At 34.4% G+C, this 17,522-nt stretch overlaps 3 protein-coding genes across 4 annotated transcripts in view; 2 read left to right on the forward strand and 1 right to left on the reverse strand.

The window, feature by feature from the left end:
- Positions 1-17,522, reverse strand: part of LOC134840173 (very long chain fatty acid elongase 2-like) — a 392,967-nt gene that overhangs the window by 317,641 nt on the left and 57,804 nt on the right. The window lies entirely within an intron of this gene.
- The window catches only part of LOC134840172 (ribose-phosphate pyrophosphokinase 1-like), a 355,756-nt gene that overhangs the window by 208,822 nt on the left and 129,412 nt on the right, over positions 1-17,522 (forward strand). The gene's annotated exons all lie outside the window — the stretch shown is intronic.
- Positions 8,939-15,278, forward strand: LOC134840171 (acyl-coenzyme A thioesterase 9, mitochondrial-like). 2 transcript variants are annotated; one of them, XM_063855882.1, is made up of 4 exons: positions 8,939-8,956; positions 9,447-9,817; positions 10,106-10,803; positions 14,894-15,278. In XM_063855882.1, exons 2-4 carry the CDS (start codon positions 9,511-9,513, stop codon positions 15,149-15,151), a joined length of 1,263 nt encoding a protein of 420 aa, XP_063711952.1. In that variant the 5' UTR covers positions 8,939-8,956; positions 9,447-9,510; the 3' UTR covers positions 15,152-15,278. The 2 variants fall into 2 exon arrangements, with proteins under 2 accessions (XP_063711952.1, XP_063711951.1); XM_063855881.1 differs by lacking the exon at positions 8,939-8,956 and adding an exon at positions 9,291-9,386 and having other exon boundaries at positions 9,502-9,817.

A 17,522-nucleotide genomic window follows, 5' to 3' on the forward strand; every position in this document is an offset into this window, starting at 1 on the left:
GCTTCAATTATCCCTGCGTTATCTGTGTTTACTGTTTTTTTTGTTGAAAAGCTGATATGGACTTCTAAAAAACTCCTTTTTAAATTTTTACGCTTTTAGAAATTTCGTCACTATTCTCGAAAAGTACTTGCTAAACCTGATATTAAAGGTTCAATCTAAAAAATCTGTGTGCGGTAATCTTCAGTCTAAAAATCAAGATGTGGAAAGCTGAGGCTATTCCCATAGAAGCACTAATGAGAAACACTAGGTTTTAGAGTTAAGCCCTTTTTTGAAATTTACGCATCTTCGTATCAGTACAATATATGATTAAATTATTAGAACAGGTAGATCCAGCCTTAACTGGGCCACTAGTCTGTTTCCAAGTGACTGTGGCGCAGATACGAAGACGTGAGACACCAATTCAACAGGTCGGATATTCAAATCCGGAACATTTGAAGTTTTTTTCGGTAGAATTTTTGCTGCATGACATAGGCATTTTGATAGAAACTGTAGCTGCTTTATTGGTAGGTAGTGTTAGTAAAATAAAGTAAGTGGCAGATATGAGAACTTGATACTCCTACTCTCAACAAAAAGATTTTTAAAAGTGCATTTTCAATCTTTTCCTTATGTTACTTTATATTGCCTGTTCAGAGCTCTTTTTGCATTGTACTTTTTTTTTTTTTTTTTTTTATTATTAGCCCCCGGCCTGCTCAGTGCAGGACCAACCGTGGGGGAGGGGGAGATGTCATCCATTTTGCCGCAGCCGGTCCCACCTTGAGGAGGCGGATGACACTGGGACCCCTCCAGCCGTGACCGAAGCGTGATTCGATTGCATTGTACTTGCGCAGCTTTGCCTTAATGAATCAGTTTGGGTGTGTTTTATCAAAAAAGTGAATCATAAAGTCTTCTAGAAATTCGAAGAATTTTAAGGTCATCTTTTGTTCTTGGAATTTCGAAAATTGAGGTTTTTTCTAAATATACACTAATATAGTGATTTTTTCGTTGTTTCAGGAAAAAATGAAAATTTGATCACACTCAACATTGAATTTTGGCAGTTTGGTGTTTTCTCTTTTTCTAAGTTCATTCAAATTCAATAAAGGGTAGACAACTTACGCTCTACAATTTGGAAAGCGGATAGGGCGCGAAAAAAGCTGAATAGCTTAGTGGTTCGAAATTGGATTTAAATTTAAATTCAAAACCTCTATGTGATGTACTTTTCCTTCGAATAAGAAAATTTCACAAAGACCGTGATTATTTTTTTTCTGTTTTTTTTTCAGGAAAAGTAAAAGTTCAAATTTACTGTTTCGCGGTTGACTTTTGGGCTCTTAGAGTTCCTCTTCTTTGATTTTTTTCGAAATTCAATATTTTAAAGTCTGTTTAAAATTACTTTTCATGTTATGAATTGCTACAAAACGTGTCAGAGTGAGCAGGTGAACAAATTTTCACACTATTTCTTAGATGCAAAATGCCGTGTGAACAATTTTTAAATATCCTAAATATGTAATTTTACGAGGGGGTTGGGAAACTGATAAGAGTTGGCTTTTGCTTTTTCTTAAGTTCAAATTTCTTTGTTAAACGGATGGCAAACTCCACTATCTTACGGTAAAAGAGTAAAAGCCACGAAAAACGTGATCGACTTCTAATTTCGGAAATGGAGTTGAATTATCAAATTTTCCAGCGATACAAAAACTTTACCTATTAGTGCAGTTTTCTCTAATTAGAATAGTTTTATCAAAATATGTCAATTTTTCTTGAAAATTGAAGAGCTTTAAGGCCATATATTTTTCTTTTTGCTATTAGAAAGTTGAGCTTTATTGAAGGCGCTACTTTTGGCGGCATTTTTGAATGGGTAGGCTACATTGAGCTACATTGATGCTTATTTATTCGAATAAAAAAACTATTCGTTTCAAATAAGCTTATAAAAATTAAAGTCTTATTTCAGAAATTTTCTAACTCGAATTACTTCGCGTAATTATGCAACTCTGATTTATTAGATACATAGTTAGTGCGGTTGCCTTTGATATATTCCAAATTCTTAAATGCAAGCTCTTGAAGTCACTTTTTTGCTCTTTTCCGCTTTCTCGCTCGTATTTGCGAAGCTGCAGCTTCGCCTTTGTGTTAACTTTATTTCACCTTTTATTTATTCAATTTTGAAGCTTAGTTTATTAACGTTCATTTAATTGCGTGAGGCTAGATTAAACAAAAAATCCTGACTAATTTTTGAAAAAAAAAATTGATTTCTGAGTTTCCTAGAAAAACATAGATCGCCCTGAAGCTCTTTGAATTTCTAGAATAATTTAAGGTTGACCCTTTTTTGATAAAGTTAATCCAATCTGAGAACTCTGGGTCAATAAGCAAAAATTTTTTTCACTGGCATATCTGATAGCTAAATTCCTATTTCGAAAATTGAAGCCGATCACATTTTTCGGCACCTTCACTCTTTTGCTGCTCGAAAGTAGAGGTTTCCTTCCTTTTAACAAAGGAAAGGAACTGAACTTAAAAAGAAAACGTCAAAACCGCGAAAAAAAATCATCGGGACCTATATAAGAGTCTGAACTACGTTCATCGCCTCTAAAAAATTAATTTTGTGTCAGAAATTGATTAATGTGCCCATCGAAGCTTGGATTTTAATAAGTATCAATGATTAAAATGAAATCAATTATGTAGGTGATGTTCATTTTAGCCAGGAATTTGTAGAAAATTTTTCATATTTGATTTTCCGTTGTTTTACTGTATTTATTTTACAAATCAATTCAATTTAATTTACTGAAAAGAAGGCAAGTTAAGCTCACTTCTTAAAGTACTAACGGTGCAAGAAGCATGGTAGTCTCTTAGTTTCGAAAAACGATTATATATCTATATTTTTTTTTGAGGTTTCCCAATAGAATAAAACAAGCATTTGAATCAGTTTTGACCCATTGGGCTAGTTTTATCGAGAATCTGTCAATCATGAATGATGCTTGAAAGGTCCCGATGGTTTTTATCTGATGCTTGAATTAAATCGCATTGTGTATTTTTCATTCTTAAGAAGCTTAGATCTATAAATTGCCGTACCACACATTTAAACGAGTACCCACTTAACCGCTACGAGCTTCATATGAGATAAATTGACTAAAAAAACTCGCTGAGAGAGCTATTTGCATAAGAAAAAAATATCTCACAAGTTCAAAAATACCAGACAGATTTTAATCATTCAGAATCATCTTTCAAACATTTACCAGTTACTGTTTTCTAAAAATGGTACTCCCTCCTTCTCTTTTCGTTCTCTCTCACACGCACCATTGCGGTGAATGATGCACTCCATGCACTCCTTTGATGCTCGGCGCAAAATACATCCAGGCGTTCTTATAAAGTGTTTGTTTCTGGCAAGCACGCAGACGTATCAGCCCTATTGCTTTATCTGTAGCCTATATGATTTTTATATGATTCTTTTATACTCTTTTATAAAAGTGACAGATTATTTGTGTTCGGGTGCTTTTTTCTCCGGACAAGTTTCAACATTTAAAATTCATTTTTTTTTTGCTTTTTTACGCTCTAACAATTTCGCAAGCGTGTCGGATGATTTAAGACAGCTTTGGGTATTTAATTATGGCAAAACTTCCATTTTTTAACGCGTACCATCGGTGGTGAAATCATCCGTTTGAGACATTAATTCAAACTGTCTAGAGGCTAGTTATTTGATCCAAACATTGTTTTAAATGATTAATTATATACTGTTTTTTTTTAATTGGCATTGCATGTCAGAAAAAAATTTTCTAAAAATCAGCAACTATAATAAAAGTTTTGTTTTTTTTTCCTCCAAAAGTTACTTCAGACACAGTAAACAGAAGATTTAAGGTTTTGCCTAGATACGAGCACTTTTTTGCTTTTGAAAGAGAATGTGAAAATTTGTTTTTTAATGATCAATTCTGTTTGGTGAAGTTTTCATTTGCGATCTTTCTGGCCTTCTGGTTTGAGGGAATACGCTATTTTACAGTTTCTTCCACTCTCTGAAAAAAGTCTATACAAAGTCTAACCGGACTGAACTTCTGAAGATTTGGTCCACAAGGACAGTCATTTGTCAATAACAATATATTTGCGTGTTTTTTAGCGAGTTAATTTTGAAAATAATATAAAAATTGCGTAATAAAAGAGTGCAAAGAAAAGAATATTCCACCACGTACATTCTATATAATTAAACTAGCTGTTTGGCGATTTGTGCCTAGATACCTCAATACAAAACCAAAATACATGATGAGATTTTTTTTCTAATTTAAGTTCACTGGTCGTAAATAAGAACAAAGATAGCCAGTGGCCGTGCAAGTAGCACAGCATGTTCCGACCATATTCTTAAAAATTACATTGAACGCTTTTTTAATGTTCTTTTTTTCAAGTTAGTGTTGTTTTTGCTAGCCATGTATGAACGATCTCACGAAAACCTAGAATTTAGGCTGTTGCTAGATGTGCAAAAATAGTTTTCTATTTGTTAATTCAATTTGATGAAAGTCATTTTAACAATAATAACAATAATTTGAAATTGACATACAAAAGCAGATTTTGGCAAATTTTACGAAAATTCTCATTTGTTTTCGTCAAAAATATGCAAAAACGTAAATAAGATCACTTATAAGCTAAATGTTACTAAATTAGTGTGCGTTTTTGTGCAATTTACCTGATTAATTTACATTATTTCAGTGTATGTAAAATTATTGTTTTCCTGCCAACGTGTTCAATGTTTTTGCAGATTATTTTATCAGCACAAAAAATATAATTGTATACAGAATTCAAGACTAAGCTCTAAGCCAGTAACTGAGATAGAACAGTGATACCACGGAGGCGTAGCAATTTGCATGCGTGCCGCATAGCATGCTAAATGAAATAATTACTCACTTTGATGCGGCACGCATAACTTTGAGTTTTAGTTGCAAATGCACCAAGAACCGTATGTGGTGGTGTCCCTCATGATAGAGAGGCGACTGTTGGAGAATTAGTTCACCAATTTGAGTTGATAATCAATATTTTGGCCATTAAAATGATTACTGACCGATTATAAAATAAACAGTTATTAAATTTTTCTAATTTTGCGAAATGGAAGTTGGGCAATAGCCAAAATTTGATACTTCAACAATATTGATTTTAAAAATAAAAAACGTTTTTATTTTTAAAATCAATATTGTTGAAGTATCAAATTTTGGCTATTGCCCAACTTTCATTTCGCAAAATTAGAAAAATTTAATAACTGTTTATTTTATAATCGGTCAGTAATCATTTTAATGGCCAAAATATTGATTACTCAACTCAAATTGGTGGACTAATTCTCCAGCAGTCGCTTCTCTCTCATGAGGGACGCCACCACATGCGGCTCTTGGTGCATTTGCAACTAAAACTCAAAGTTATGCGTGCCGCATCAAAGTGAGTAATTATTTCATTTAGCATGCTATGCGGCACGCATGCAAATTGCTAAGCAAAAAAGTATTGCAAGCTGCATGAACTGTAGAGGACAATTTTGCTGTGCTGTTTTAGTGCTGAATTAAATTATCCAGACGAAAGGCAAAAGATGTGAAACTTAATACGTGTTTTTCCTAATATGGGCTGACTTCAGGTGAAAAACTATGACAAGAAAATTTGCTCAGACTTTAAACATAATTAATATGTTGCAGTTTGTTTGAGGAATTCGGGCCCAATTTTTTCCCCCAAAACGGATCTTTTTTGACATATTTAGGCAATCAATTCTCAAAACTATCAAAACGTCTGCTGCTAAGTCGAATTTGGAGAAATCGAAAACGTATCCCGTTGAGAAAAGCGATTTGAAACTTATTTCGGAAGAAGAATTGGATATTAGGAAGTTCATAAATTTCGGCGGCTTGAATACTAGTGGTCTGATATTGGATGATACATTTGTGATTAAGCTTCTATAGATGTACTTGTTATTTTGTTTAAAAAATGTAAATAGAGTTTGTAGATTCAGAGTTCTCAGAAAAATAAAAAATAGGATCACGAGATTACCCCCGCCACATCCTAAGCGATACGCGTGCAAGCAAGTCTGTCCTCAATACAAAAGCAAGCTGATTAAGTTAATACAAAATGAATACAAAGAGCAAACAAGGATTTCTAGTTACTGTGCAAGGAGCACTCAATGGTCCGACCATAGTTAAAAAAAATTAATTTGTCGTTTTCTCTGCGTGATCTGAATAAAAAGCTAGAATTTAAGCATATTCGACAGTATTAAAATAAGCAAACTGGACAACAGTTTTTGACGAAATAAGACTAAAAAAAAGATAAAATTCATTAAAAAAAATTCACAAATTTGTTCAATTTTTTTGAACTTTTGAAGTTTTTCAGTCGAGTAACAATAAAATAAGGCATAAATAAAGTTTTGTAAACAGCCTTAAATAGCACAAATAAACCTGCTCGCTGGCTTTAGTTGCTCGAAATTAGACGAAAAATCAAAAATTTCAAACTGGTTTGTCTCGACACTGGGAAAAAGTAATCGAAAATTCTGCAAAGTGGTTCGAATCACGACTGAACGGGCTTTAATATAATTTATCACTCAAGCCAATCTGATGATTATAATTGGTACCTGATTTGCGTTAAAAAAATTGGGAAAAAAGCTTAAACACGAATACGAAGTTCATTCCCTTTTAAAATGGTCGGAACAATAAGCCCGGTTCGTTGCATCAAAAATTTGGATGGGGTCAACTGAAACATTCAGAAACATTAACATACTCTGAAATGATTTTCTGCAGTGATTTGTACCTTTTCAACACAGACACTTCCAACGAAACGGATGTGTTTATAGAATTATCCAGGTTAAAGTTCATTAGTTTAATTTCATCTTGTTTGTGATGTTACAGTTTCCACATCTGCATGTTATTCTCCATTTGTTTTCGTCAGAGAAGTGTCTAATAAAGAAGTGCCAGAAGATTTCCTGCAAGGTATCTTTATTAAGATCGTTGCCGAATTTAGGGTACGTTCATGATACGTAGTTGAAGAGAAGTTCCGTTCGTCGGAAAAAGTTGTCATCGGTTTTCATCAATCTTGATTTGTACAGCCTGTATTCTCCTCTTTGATTTTGTCTGGTGTTTCTTAGCGAATCAATTTTATCTAATGTTTCCTGTATATCATAATCACCGTTTCTCATTGACAATAGAAAAAAAGATCATGCATCTCGTTATATAGACTGAGTGGTAGTGTTCTTAGGGAAAGGAGACGGTTACGGTAATAATTGATGTTCGATAATAATATCCATTTTGTTGCAGTGTTGGACTTTTTCAAACACTTGGAGGTTTCTCTTGCTTGGCCATCACGCTTGAGATGCGTATGTTGCAATCGGTACTACGTATCCAGTATATGCGTTAAACTTAACCTTCCAGTGGCAGACCGAAGTAAGGTTTCTTTTAATTTTTAATTTGAAAGAGTGCATTTATTGCTTTTTTCGAACGTATCTGACAATTATCAGCCCAGTTTAGGTTTTGATGTACAATGCGCCACGGTCACGTTGGGGTTCAACTGGCTCCAGAGGACTGCCCATGAAATTGGCTTTTAGCGCTCCTTTTATGTTTACAATATGAGACTTCTTTGTATTTGGTGTCACCTTATTTTCAGAAATCCATTTTTCAATGTTTTCTGTTGCTTTGTTCATTTCACCTTGGCTTCGTATTATTGCTTTAAAATCATCTTCGTACCCGTAACAGGGTATTTTTTGCACCGTTTCAGGTAAATCATTGATGAAGAAGAGGAATAATAGTGGTCCAAGGATAGATCCTTGGGGTACTCTGATGGTGGCATTTTTTGGCGGTTGATTTGAACATATCGTTGTCTCTCAGATAAGTAGGAGTTGAGTATGCCTATGTCCTTGCTCTTCAAGTTTGAGCAGTAGTTTAACATGTGGGATGAAGGACGAGTGCAGTAACTTCGGTTGCCATAATAACTTCTGAACTTCTAATTTACTTTACGATACTTGAGCTACTGTAAAAACGCACTTTCAGGTTTTAATCCTGATTGTGTCTTTATGAGCTCTTTATTTTTCTTAGAAATATCTCATAATACATCAATATATTTTGCGCCACCGCTTAGGATGTCCATTCTCGTTTTTTAAAATGATATATGTTTAATAGAAGGCAACTATATTTATTTATGCTTGTATAAAGTGACTAATGGGTAGAAAATAGGAGAATCCCAATCCGTATAGTTTTGGAAGTTTTTGGAATATTTAAAGTTGGCGTTCAATAACTTTATAAATTTAATGATTTTTCTAGGTTGTCAGTTGTTTTTCTTTGTTCATGCCTGCTGCTAGAGTCCTACATGTGGTGAAGTCGTTGAAACTCAGAATATGTATGGTTGATCCTTCATAAATAGCTCTAAATGCAGTGAGAGCGGAGGCGGAGCAAAAAGCAGAATGGTCTAAGACCAGAATTGGTCCAAGAGCTGAAAAAAACAGAAAAAAATTAACTTTCATTGATTTATACGGGCTAATTGATAAAACAATTATTATAATCGTCAATAGTACCAAGAAAATGAATAAAATATGCATGAATTGAATAATTTTATCAAGTTTTTTAAATTAAATTTTAAAATAAAAATCTCGATTAGGTTATTCAAATTATGCATAAACTATTGCTTCTTCGGTAATATTGAAAATTCTGATACTTAATTTAACGATTAGATTATAAAATTTGATAATTTTCTGTTTTTCTGCTCTTGGACCCATTCTGCTCGTAGACCATTCTGTTTAATTGACTGGCCACCAGTGGCCGCGCTAGTAATGCAAACGCGATTGCCGTAACCATTTTAGTCTTCGTCCTCGTATACATCCGTGAAGCGTGGAAGAAAAAGGGGCCTAAATGAATATTACTATCACATCACAGCATATCGAAGAAGAATCGGTTAAGTTGAGCTTACCGCAAAATCATAAGTTTGCGTTTCACGTCAGAGTCAAGTGACTTCTCTGAAATACTTACTTGCTCATTAGGTTCTGAAGCGCTTGTCGAAGTACATAGTTTGAAAATGAATATATAGTGAAGAAAAAAGTGCCGCAACCAAAGTTTTTATTTAGTTTTTCTTAAAAAAAAACAAGTTTGAACACAATGGAAACTGTTTGATTGAATTTTATCAGCAGATATTATTACTCTTAAGCCATAGAAATCTAGCTTCAAAGATGAAAAATTCAGAATTTTTAAACCTTGCCATACTGAAAGTAAATAGATTTTTTATTGAGTTTTCAAATTTTAGAAAAGTTTGTGATATCAAGAAATTTAAAAAAATTAAAATGGACTTTCAAATCAAGGCCTTGAAACATATTTTTTTGGAATAAAAACGTTGTTCCGAGTTTCAGATAGACATTTTTGACTGGCAAAACTTTAAGTTGGGTGAATATCATCTGAGGACAAAACGAATGTAGTAGTACAACACTCAATTGAATTTAAAAGGTAATTTGTTTGATTTTTTCTAATGTTTATGTTCTATAGTTGCAATACTTCTTTCTCCAGTATAGCTGTTCATTGTCTGAAGTGAAGTGTTTATTGAAATAAACTTCGATTTAAGGCGTTTCAAATGTATTCCGCACGGCGTAGTGCGTCGTCAACTATACGAACGATAGCAGACGTGAGAGACAGTCTGATCAAGGCTTCCGGAATGACTGAAAAATGGAACATATCCGAACCCCATCGGAGAGTCAAGATCCTCAACCCCATTGCAGACAGATCTCTTCTGGAACCACAACCCGTCTCCAGCTCGAGATGCCAATTTATCATTCCAGTTAAGTCTGATCTGGAACTGAGGGAGAAGTATGTGAATGTTCATGGGAGAGTGAGGATAGGGAAACTGCTGGAAGATCTCGATTACGGGGCTGTCATTGCAGGTAAATCAATTTTTGAATTATTCTTTCCCAAATATCAATGAAATATAATCGGTTGATTAAATTGACATAATTTTAACTTTTATTCGATTTTTTTTCCGCAATTTATTCACATTATGTACGTAATATGAAGAATATGTTTTGATATAATTTTTTCTGGAAGATGGATATCTTCGTATTATTTGAAATTGAGCTCAGGAATCCAATCGAGGTTTAAGATGACCTTAAGATTTTTGAATATGTTTTTCGTTCTATAGGTGTTAATTTGACTGAACTAGTTGTTTTGATTAGGATACAAGCACAACAAACGTGAAAATGAAGACCAAACCTACTCGCTTTCATTGGTCACGGCTGCGGTCGATCAGATGATGATCCACGAGCCAGACACAATACCAGATGATGGAGACCTGCAACTACATGCTCACGTAAGCTGGGTTGGCAGCTCCTCAATAGAAGTCACCGAAAGCATCCTTCAAAACGACACCATCATCCTAAACGCCAAGTTTCTGATCGTAGCCAGACATTCCAGAGAGGATAGAGCGGTTCCAGTCAATGAATTAATATTAGAAACGGAAAGAGAGAGGGCTGATTTTGCGGCGGGCGAAGAAGCCAAGAAAATGCGAAAAGAATATGCGAAGTCTAGCCTTTTGAATGCGCCCCCAGACGTCGAAGAATCACACTTGATTCACGAGATCTTCAAAAGCAGTATAAACATGTCACAACGTACGTTCAAAAGGTTATCAAAGTCCGACTCAGATATATGGATGTCAGATTCGGATGCTCACTTAAAGTCTTCCATTCTGTGTTTTCCTGAGCAAAGGAATCTGTATAATAAAATATTCGGTGGTTACGTGATGCGAAAGGCGTTAGAACATAGTAAAAGCAACGCACTAATTTTCAGTAAATGTGATGTACATCCCGTGTTTATTGACGATATTTCGTTCAGAAGACCAGTTTCTATCGGCGATCTGTTCTTCTTGTCTTCTCAAGTGAGTTTATTTTTTTTCATCTTGCGATAAGCAAGAGTATTGCTACCGGGTACTGACTTTTTTCCCGTAAAGAATTTGTTTCACAGAATAGAAGTGATTAATTTACATATGCATCTTTGTGTTTTGCCTATATAGGGCTAGAGCTTGCTTTGTGAGTGGTAGATGCAAGATTTTTCTGTATGATTTTTACTGTTAAATTTTTCGACCTATTTACCTTCCTCTCGGCTTCTTTACCTTTAATGTCGGCTTTAGTTCTGTCGGAGATTTTTCTTTCCATTTATATTTTCTTAGGATAGTTTCCTCGATACTTCTGTCCTGATCATATTCTTTTTGGCGAAGGTAATTGAAGTCATGAGTTTATTCGCTTTTTTCTTGAATTTTCGATCAGTTCTTTCACCAATTGATTTTTAGTTTGCTTCAAGTGCTTTTTACCTTTGTAACTTCTATAAGCAAGAGACTCGGTTTTTGCTTAAGTGCTATCAGATCACAAATCTTTTAAATTTTTTTATCCATGTTTTGCTCGTAATTTTCAGAATTTTAAAATTTAAATACAATTTATTTTCATTTATTTTCGGTATTTGTTTATAGCACTCCTAATGTTTTCCTCTCGTTCTGAATAGTTTTTTAAGAGTAATGAACGTTGTTAGCACTCTTATATAGGTTTTGCTGATTTTTTTTTTTGTTTTTTTTTTTTCCGGAAAGTCTTAAAATTTGTTCACGATCAATTTTGATTTTTTCGCGTTTTGACTTGTGATTTCTTTTCAAGTTCAGTGCATTTCTATTATTAAAAGGAAGGCAAACTCCACTATCGAACAGCAAAATTGTAAAGGTCACGAAAAACGTGATCGACTTCTAATTTCGAAAATCGAAATTAATTATCAGATTTCCCAGCTTAATAAAAGTTTTGACTATTGATCCAGTTTTCTCATATTGGGTTAATTGAAACAAAAAAGTGTCCATGATACATTATTCTACAAATTTAAAGAGCTTTAAGGCCATCTATTTTTTTCTTCGAAATTCAAAAGTTGAAGTTTTTTGGAAAAAAATACAAGTAAGTTGTTTTTTTCAGTTTTTTTTGCGTTCATTACTTTTTTCCAATCTTCGATTGGCTATGTTTTGATTATCAATTCAATTGCAAGCAGGTTAATGTAATTTAGCTGTTTTTCGTTTATACTCACAAAAATATTTTCATAGCGAAACAAATAAAATAGACGACATTTTTTTCGGCAGCGTTTTGATGATTTTTTCCGCTTAGTTTGTTTGGACTTAGTTCAGAGCTGAATTTGTAGTTGAATTTTTAAAAACTTTTGTCGATAACTTCTGTCCCAAGTCTGGGTTTTAGGGTTCAATCAAAAGAACTTGTCACGGGGATTTTCCCTGCAGAAGCTGTTAGGCCCTTATGTTTGTAGAAAAAGGTTGAGGCCTCAGAAAATGTCCAAATTTTGACCGTTTTGTAGAATTTTTCCAAGTTTTTTTCGAAAGATAACCCTGCTACATCTGAGTTTTGATTTCAACCAAAAGAACAGCTCGCGAGAATTTTTCATGCATTGGCGGCTAAGCCATTTTTGTACAATTTTTGTTATCGCTTTGGGAAAATTACATTTTTGATCATTTTACCGTTTTTGCGAAACTTTACTACCCTGTCACATCTGAGGTTAAGGCTTCAAGTGAAATAATAGGTTATGGGAATCTTCCTTGCATAACGAGCTGCGCCCTTGGTTTTAATAGGCAAAGCGCTATGACATCAGAAAATGTCCAAATTCTGAAATTTTGGCCGTTTCTTGGAAAGTTTTTCCTTTTTCCAGAAACTAAACTCAAAAATTGGTTATCAAGGGTTTCATCATAAAAAACGATGTTAAAAATCTACATGCATCAACGGCAATAACCTAATTTTTGTTAAAAATAGCTTTTGCTAAGTAAAATTGTTTAGTTTGAAGTTTTGATCGCTTTGGAAACTATTGACTTTTCTCGAGAACTACCCTCCAAATCTGAGAGTCAGAGTTCTAGCGAAAGAATGCATGGAATATTCTCTGCATAGCGATAGGCCCTAATTTTTGTCGAAAAGCAACATTGGATGAGCTCTTACGTTAGTTTTGACTTACGCCATCCTTTCTTTTAGTTATCTTATCTGTATCTGGAAAGTTGTGAGGTCTTTTACAAACTATCCATTATCATTTCATCAAATTTTGTCGCACTCCCATTATCACTCATTACACTTTACCTTCATATCATCAGAAGTTATTCAGTACACGGAACGGGGATTGTTAAGCTCTTCAGTAGATATAGATATCATAGGGGGTAGTTGTAAAGTGGATCTGAAAAATTCGAGAGAGACAGGAAATAATTTTTTTTACAATCCGAAGACAAAGAGTCCTGGATTCTGCAACCAACTATGGTTTTATCATTTTTCAGCTGAAACGAGAACGCTTTAATACAGCTAAATAAAAAAACTTTTCGGCGCCACAGGTTTCGACCCAAAAATTGCCGCATTTGTTGCCGCTCGGTGAATAGTTTCCAATTGTTTTTAAGGCTTTTTATGAACTTAATCCGTTACAACCATGAAGTTTTTGTAGCTGGTGTTATACTTTCAAGTAATTTTTCAACTTAATTTTTCAGAAATGTTTTTTGACTTCTGTTTTCTTTTCACTGACTATATTGTAGCGCAATGTGTAGCGTAATGCGAAGTTTTTTGAGCTAGTTCAAAACTGGTTGATGTGTTTTGCCACATGTTTTCATCAAAATGAGTTTGTTTCAGTTTGAAACAAAATTTTGAAAATTTTGGTTTTTGTCAATTTTTTTCTTTCGATTCGGTGGCTTTGCGTACCGCAAGTGGTGCGAAGCTTAGCTTCGCCTCTGTTTGAATTTCGTCAAACATGTATCTCAAGCTTTAGCTCGACCATTTATTTACTTTCAATTGATTGTTGCAGCATAGCATTGGCAGTTTAATAGCAACTGCAGCTGTTTATGGTAACTAGTATTGGTAAATTTTCAACCGATTGTTGCACAGATGCGAGAACGTGAGACTCATTGTCGGAGGTTCTATTCCAACTCATAGCAATTGTGATGTTTTCAATGCTGAGTTTTACCTTTTTTCCTTATTTCACTTTAATTTTGCTTTTCTAGAGCTACTTAGCTGTTTTCTCGCTGGTGTTTGCGAAGTGCAGCTTCGCGTGTGTGCATTATAATATAATTAGACCCTTTCTCATCGACATCTGAAAAAAGCCAACATTCGAGCTGTTCAACTCGTTTTTAGGGCTCCCTGTGGTGCTCATGTTCAAGATGAACATGTATTTTGATAGATTTTATTTATGGACTGAATAAAGACTTTCTCTTTCCAACGACGAAGAACTATCACGGGCAGAGACACATGATCAATATACATACACATGAGGCGACGTAGTTTTCTTAAAAACTTCTGAATAAGTTTTTCTGGACGTCGATATTTGCGCATTTTTAAGGCGCTGGTTCATTTTTTCAACAGATTTTTCCCGACCTCGCCTGAGATCAGCATCATTTTTATGGTATAACGAGAAGTTTTACGAGGTTAAGTATGCAGATCAAATATGCTTGTCATGACCTAATTAAACATGCCAAATTATGTAACAATCGGATAATGCGAACAGAAAAACTTTTTTAAAACTTTCGGAGATGGTGGTGGCGGGGGGGGGGGGGCAAAGAAAAAAGCTGTTTTTTCCATGTTAATGTTTTTTGCAAACCAGGTTTTTTAAGCGAGTAGAAGTTCGTGAGATTTAAAAAACTGTTAGCAAAGCATTTGTTGGCTCTGTACAACTCCCTCCTCCGCATATCGAGTTTTCCATTTTGTTAGTTGTCCTACGTGTTGTCATAGCTGTATGCGTAATGTTACGATGTTTACCATGCAAAATTTCATCGGATTGTGACAACGCAATAATCGTTTTTCAAACTTAAATCCAAATGTGGGGGGGGGGGGGGGTTGGAAAAGAGTCCAATCGTTTTGCATGTTTTTATATGTAAATTCGCAAGGAAATTTCAAAATTTCATGCGTTTTTGAGTGATGACATGGAAAATGAGCGATATAATGGGAAGTTAGGTGGGTATGTTTAATTTTTAGGTCTGCTACACAGAAGATAATTTGATGATGCTAAGATGTCACGCTGAGGTCAAAAACCCAACCACTGGGTTCCAAGAAACAAGCAACGAGTTCTACTTCGTGTTCGGAGCAGTGGACCAGAATCGGTCTCCATTGAAGGTTCCCGAGGTGAAACCAAGAAGCTACGCAGAGTATATGTTGTACCTCGATGGGCGAAGGAGGTTCAAAAGGTTCAAAGAATTCCTCAAACGCTATCATAAACCGTCATCTCGAATGTAAACCCAACTGCAACAGACTTGATTGACTCATTAGAACCATTAAAAATGGATAAATGTGTATTGCGCTTGAATGTTTAAGCTGCATTTCAATGAATTTTAAATTGTAATTAACAATGACAGGACACCTACTTATCAACACCTTTTTTCATCCGTATAGTTTTGCCTAGGAGTTTCACCAGGATCGTTTCATCTGCATAATAAAGCCATGCAAAGGTTAAAATAAATGGGTCAAATTTGGTGTATCCTGTTATATTTTCTGCCGCGCTTCTTTCTTCCTTTTTGCAATGACAATTGGGTTAAACCTGCTTTATCAAACTGGGTTTGTCGATCTAAGCTTCTTGCCTCGCTGGAAAATGGAACAGGACATTTGCATGCTAAGTGCAGCTTTTTTTGAGATTAAAAGCAATCTTGTAAATGTTTTTGTAGAAAAAAAAGTGATTTAATTTATATTTAGTGCTTTTTTTGCAAGACCAATGTCAACTTTCTTAAATGAGTTTTTGCCGGATTTCTAAAATTGCGCTGCCTTATCTTCTTATAAATATTTTCCACCAGTAATCATTTTGCGCAATTAGTGCAGGGGGTTTGACTACTGGAAATAGAGCTCGCATTAATTAGCTCTATATGTTATTCGCCGGGATTTACATAACGTTATTGATATATACGGCGAATCACTCATCAAGTTGTACTCCAACTCAACGGCGAACTAATCCCACTCAAAAAGCAGTCCAAATTTTTCTTGTGAAGTAAATGGTATCAATAATGCGTTATTGGAAGCAAATATATATCACCAAAACCTAGTTTATACAAAGATAGCTGGTTCACACGTAATGTGCACAGCAACCAGCTAACTTGAAAACAGAAACTAAAAAAAATTCTTATATAGATTCTATATCATGGTGATCAAAGGATTGAACGAAAGCTAAGATATAGGAATGTTTGATAATAAAAGTAAATCAGGCAATATCGAAATAATTTTCCTCTAAAAAAGAACAGAAAAGCAAAATTTAATTTAAAAAAAATATATATATGTTTTTTAATTGAGCGGAAAAGTTTTCATGGTTTATAAAAAAATTTAATGATTTTAATTTTTTATGTTTTATAATTATTGAAATTATTTTTTTTTCAGAATTTCGCCAACTCCATATATTGCGCGAGATTATTGAAATGCATTATTCATACGAATTTGATGTTAAGTTCTTATGCATTATGGGCAAATTTAATGTGGTGGCTTTCATTTAATGAAACTCCAAACTAATACATGCAAATTTAGAGTTTTTGTGCATTTTAAAGCTTTTGTGACGAGTTTTTTGCCGCTTTCTCGCTCGCGTTTGCGAAGTTGCAGCTTCACCTCCGTTTATAAAACTGCGCGCTCACTTCATTCGCTCGAAATGAAACTAAAAAGCAAAAATTTCCAACCGGTTTTTTTTTCAATATTGGGAAAATATTGATTTTGATCCGTTTCACTAGCTTGCCTTATAGCCGGGAGCTCGGTAAGATGGAAAAAAATCTTTTAAACCTGCTCAATTTAATATTGACATATTATTTACACACCGGAGCATAGTGTGATAGTTATGTTTTGAACCTGAGTCGCAAATAGAAGTGATACTTCTGGTGGCACAAAATTTCTACTTTTAGTAGCATTTTAGTGCCTCATAAGTGATACATTAGGTAGCTCTTTTGAATCAGGAGGCTAAAGTGGCACAGTAATTCCATGTGTTTTGAAATTTGATTTGCAATGAGTTAAAGGAGGTTATGCTTTTTTAGTTCATCAATTGAAGCGAAAAAAGCTATTGGTTTAAAATACAACAGTCAATTTTAAAACCTCTTCGTAATTATTCCAACTAATTATTTTGGGCGAAGTTCTTGAAAAGCATATTTCCTACAAAATGTGGCTTAACATTTTACAATTTATTGCATGGATGCCTTCGTGTGGCTGCCTTTCTTGTGTTTCTTTCTGGCTGGTATTTTGCCACAGAGGCTGTAGCGTTGCCTGTCTCTGTGTTGGAATTTTAGTTTGAACCTCTAAACAGATTGATTATTGAGAGATCCTGTGTTCCCTGGATGAGTCGAAAAAGTTAATTTTCAAAAGGGCATTTGATATAAATTAACCAATTTCTCAAAATATCCTGGAAACACGGGGTTTCATAATGAAACATCTGTTACGCTGTAGCAAAGTTTTTTGCAACTTTGTTGACAATAATAAATTGCGCTGATCTTTAGATGTTTATTAGGCTTTTAATCAGCTAAATTAACGTTTATATATTTTTTGTGGCCCTCGAATTATTTTGAACACCAAGTGAATTTATGATTAAAAAGATTTTTCTCCTATATGAGCTAATTTTGAACAGCGGGATCGTCGGGTTGACCAGAAA

Source organism: Symsagittifera roscoffensis, chromosome 2 (assembly GCF_963678635.1).
Source record: "Symsagittifera roscoffensis chromosome 2, txSymRosc1.1, whole genome shotgun sequence".
Classification (NCBI taxonomy): domain Eukaryota; kingdom Metazoa; phylum Xenacoelomorpha; order Acoela; family Convolutidae; genus Symsagittifera; species Symsagittifera roscoffensis.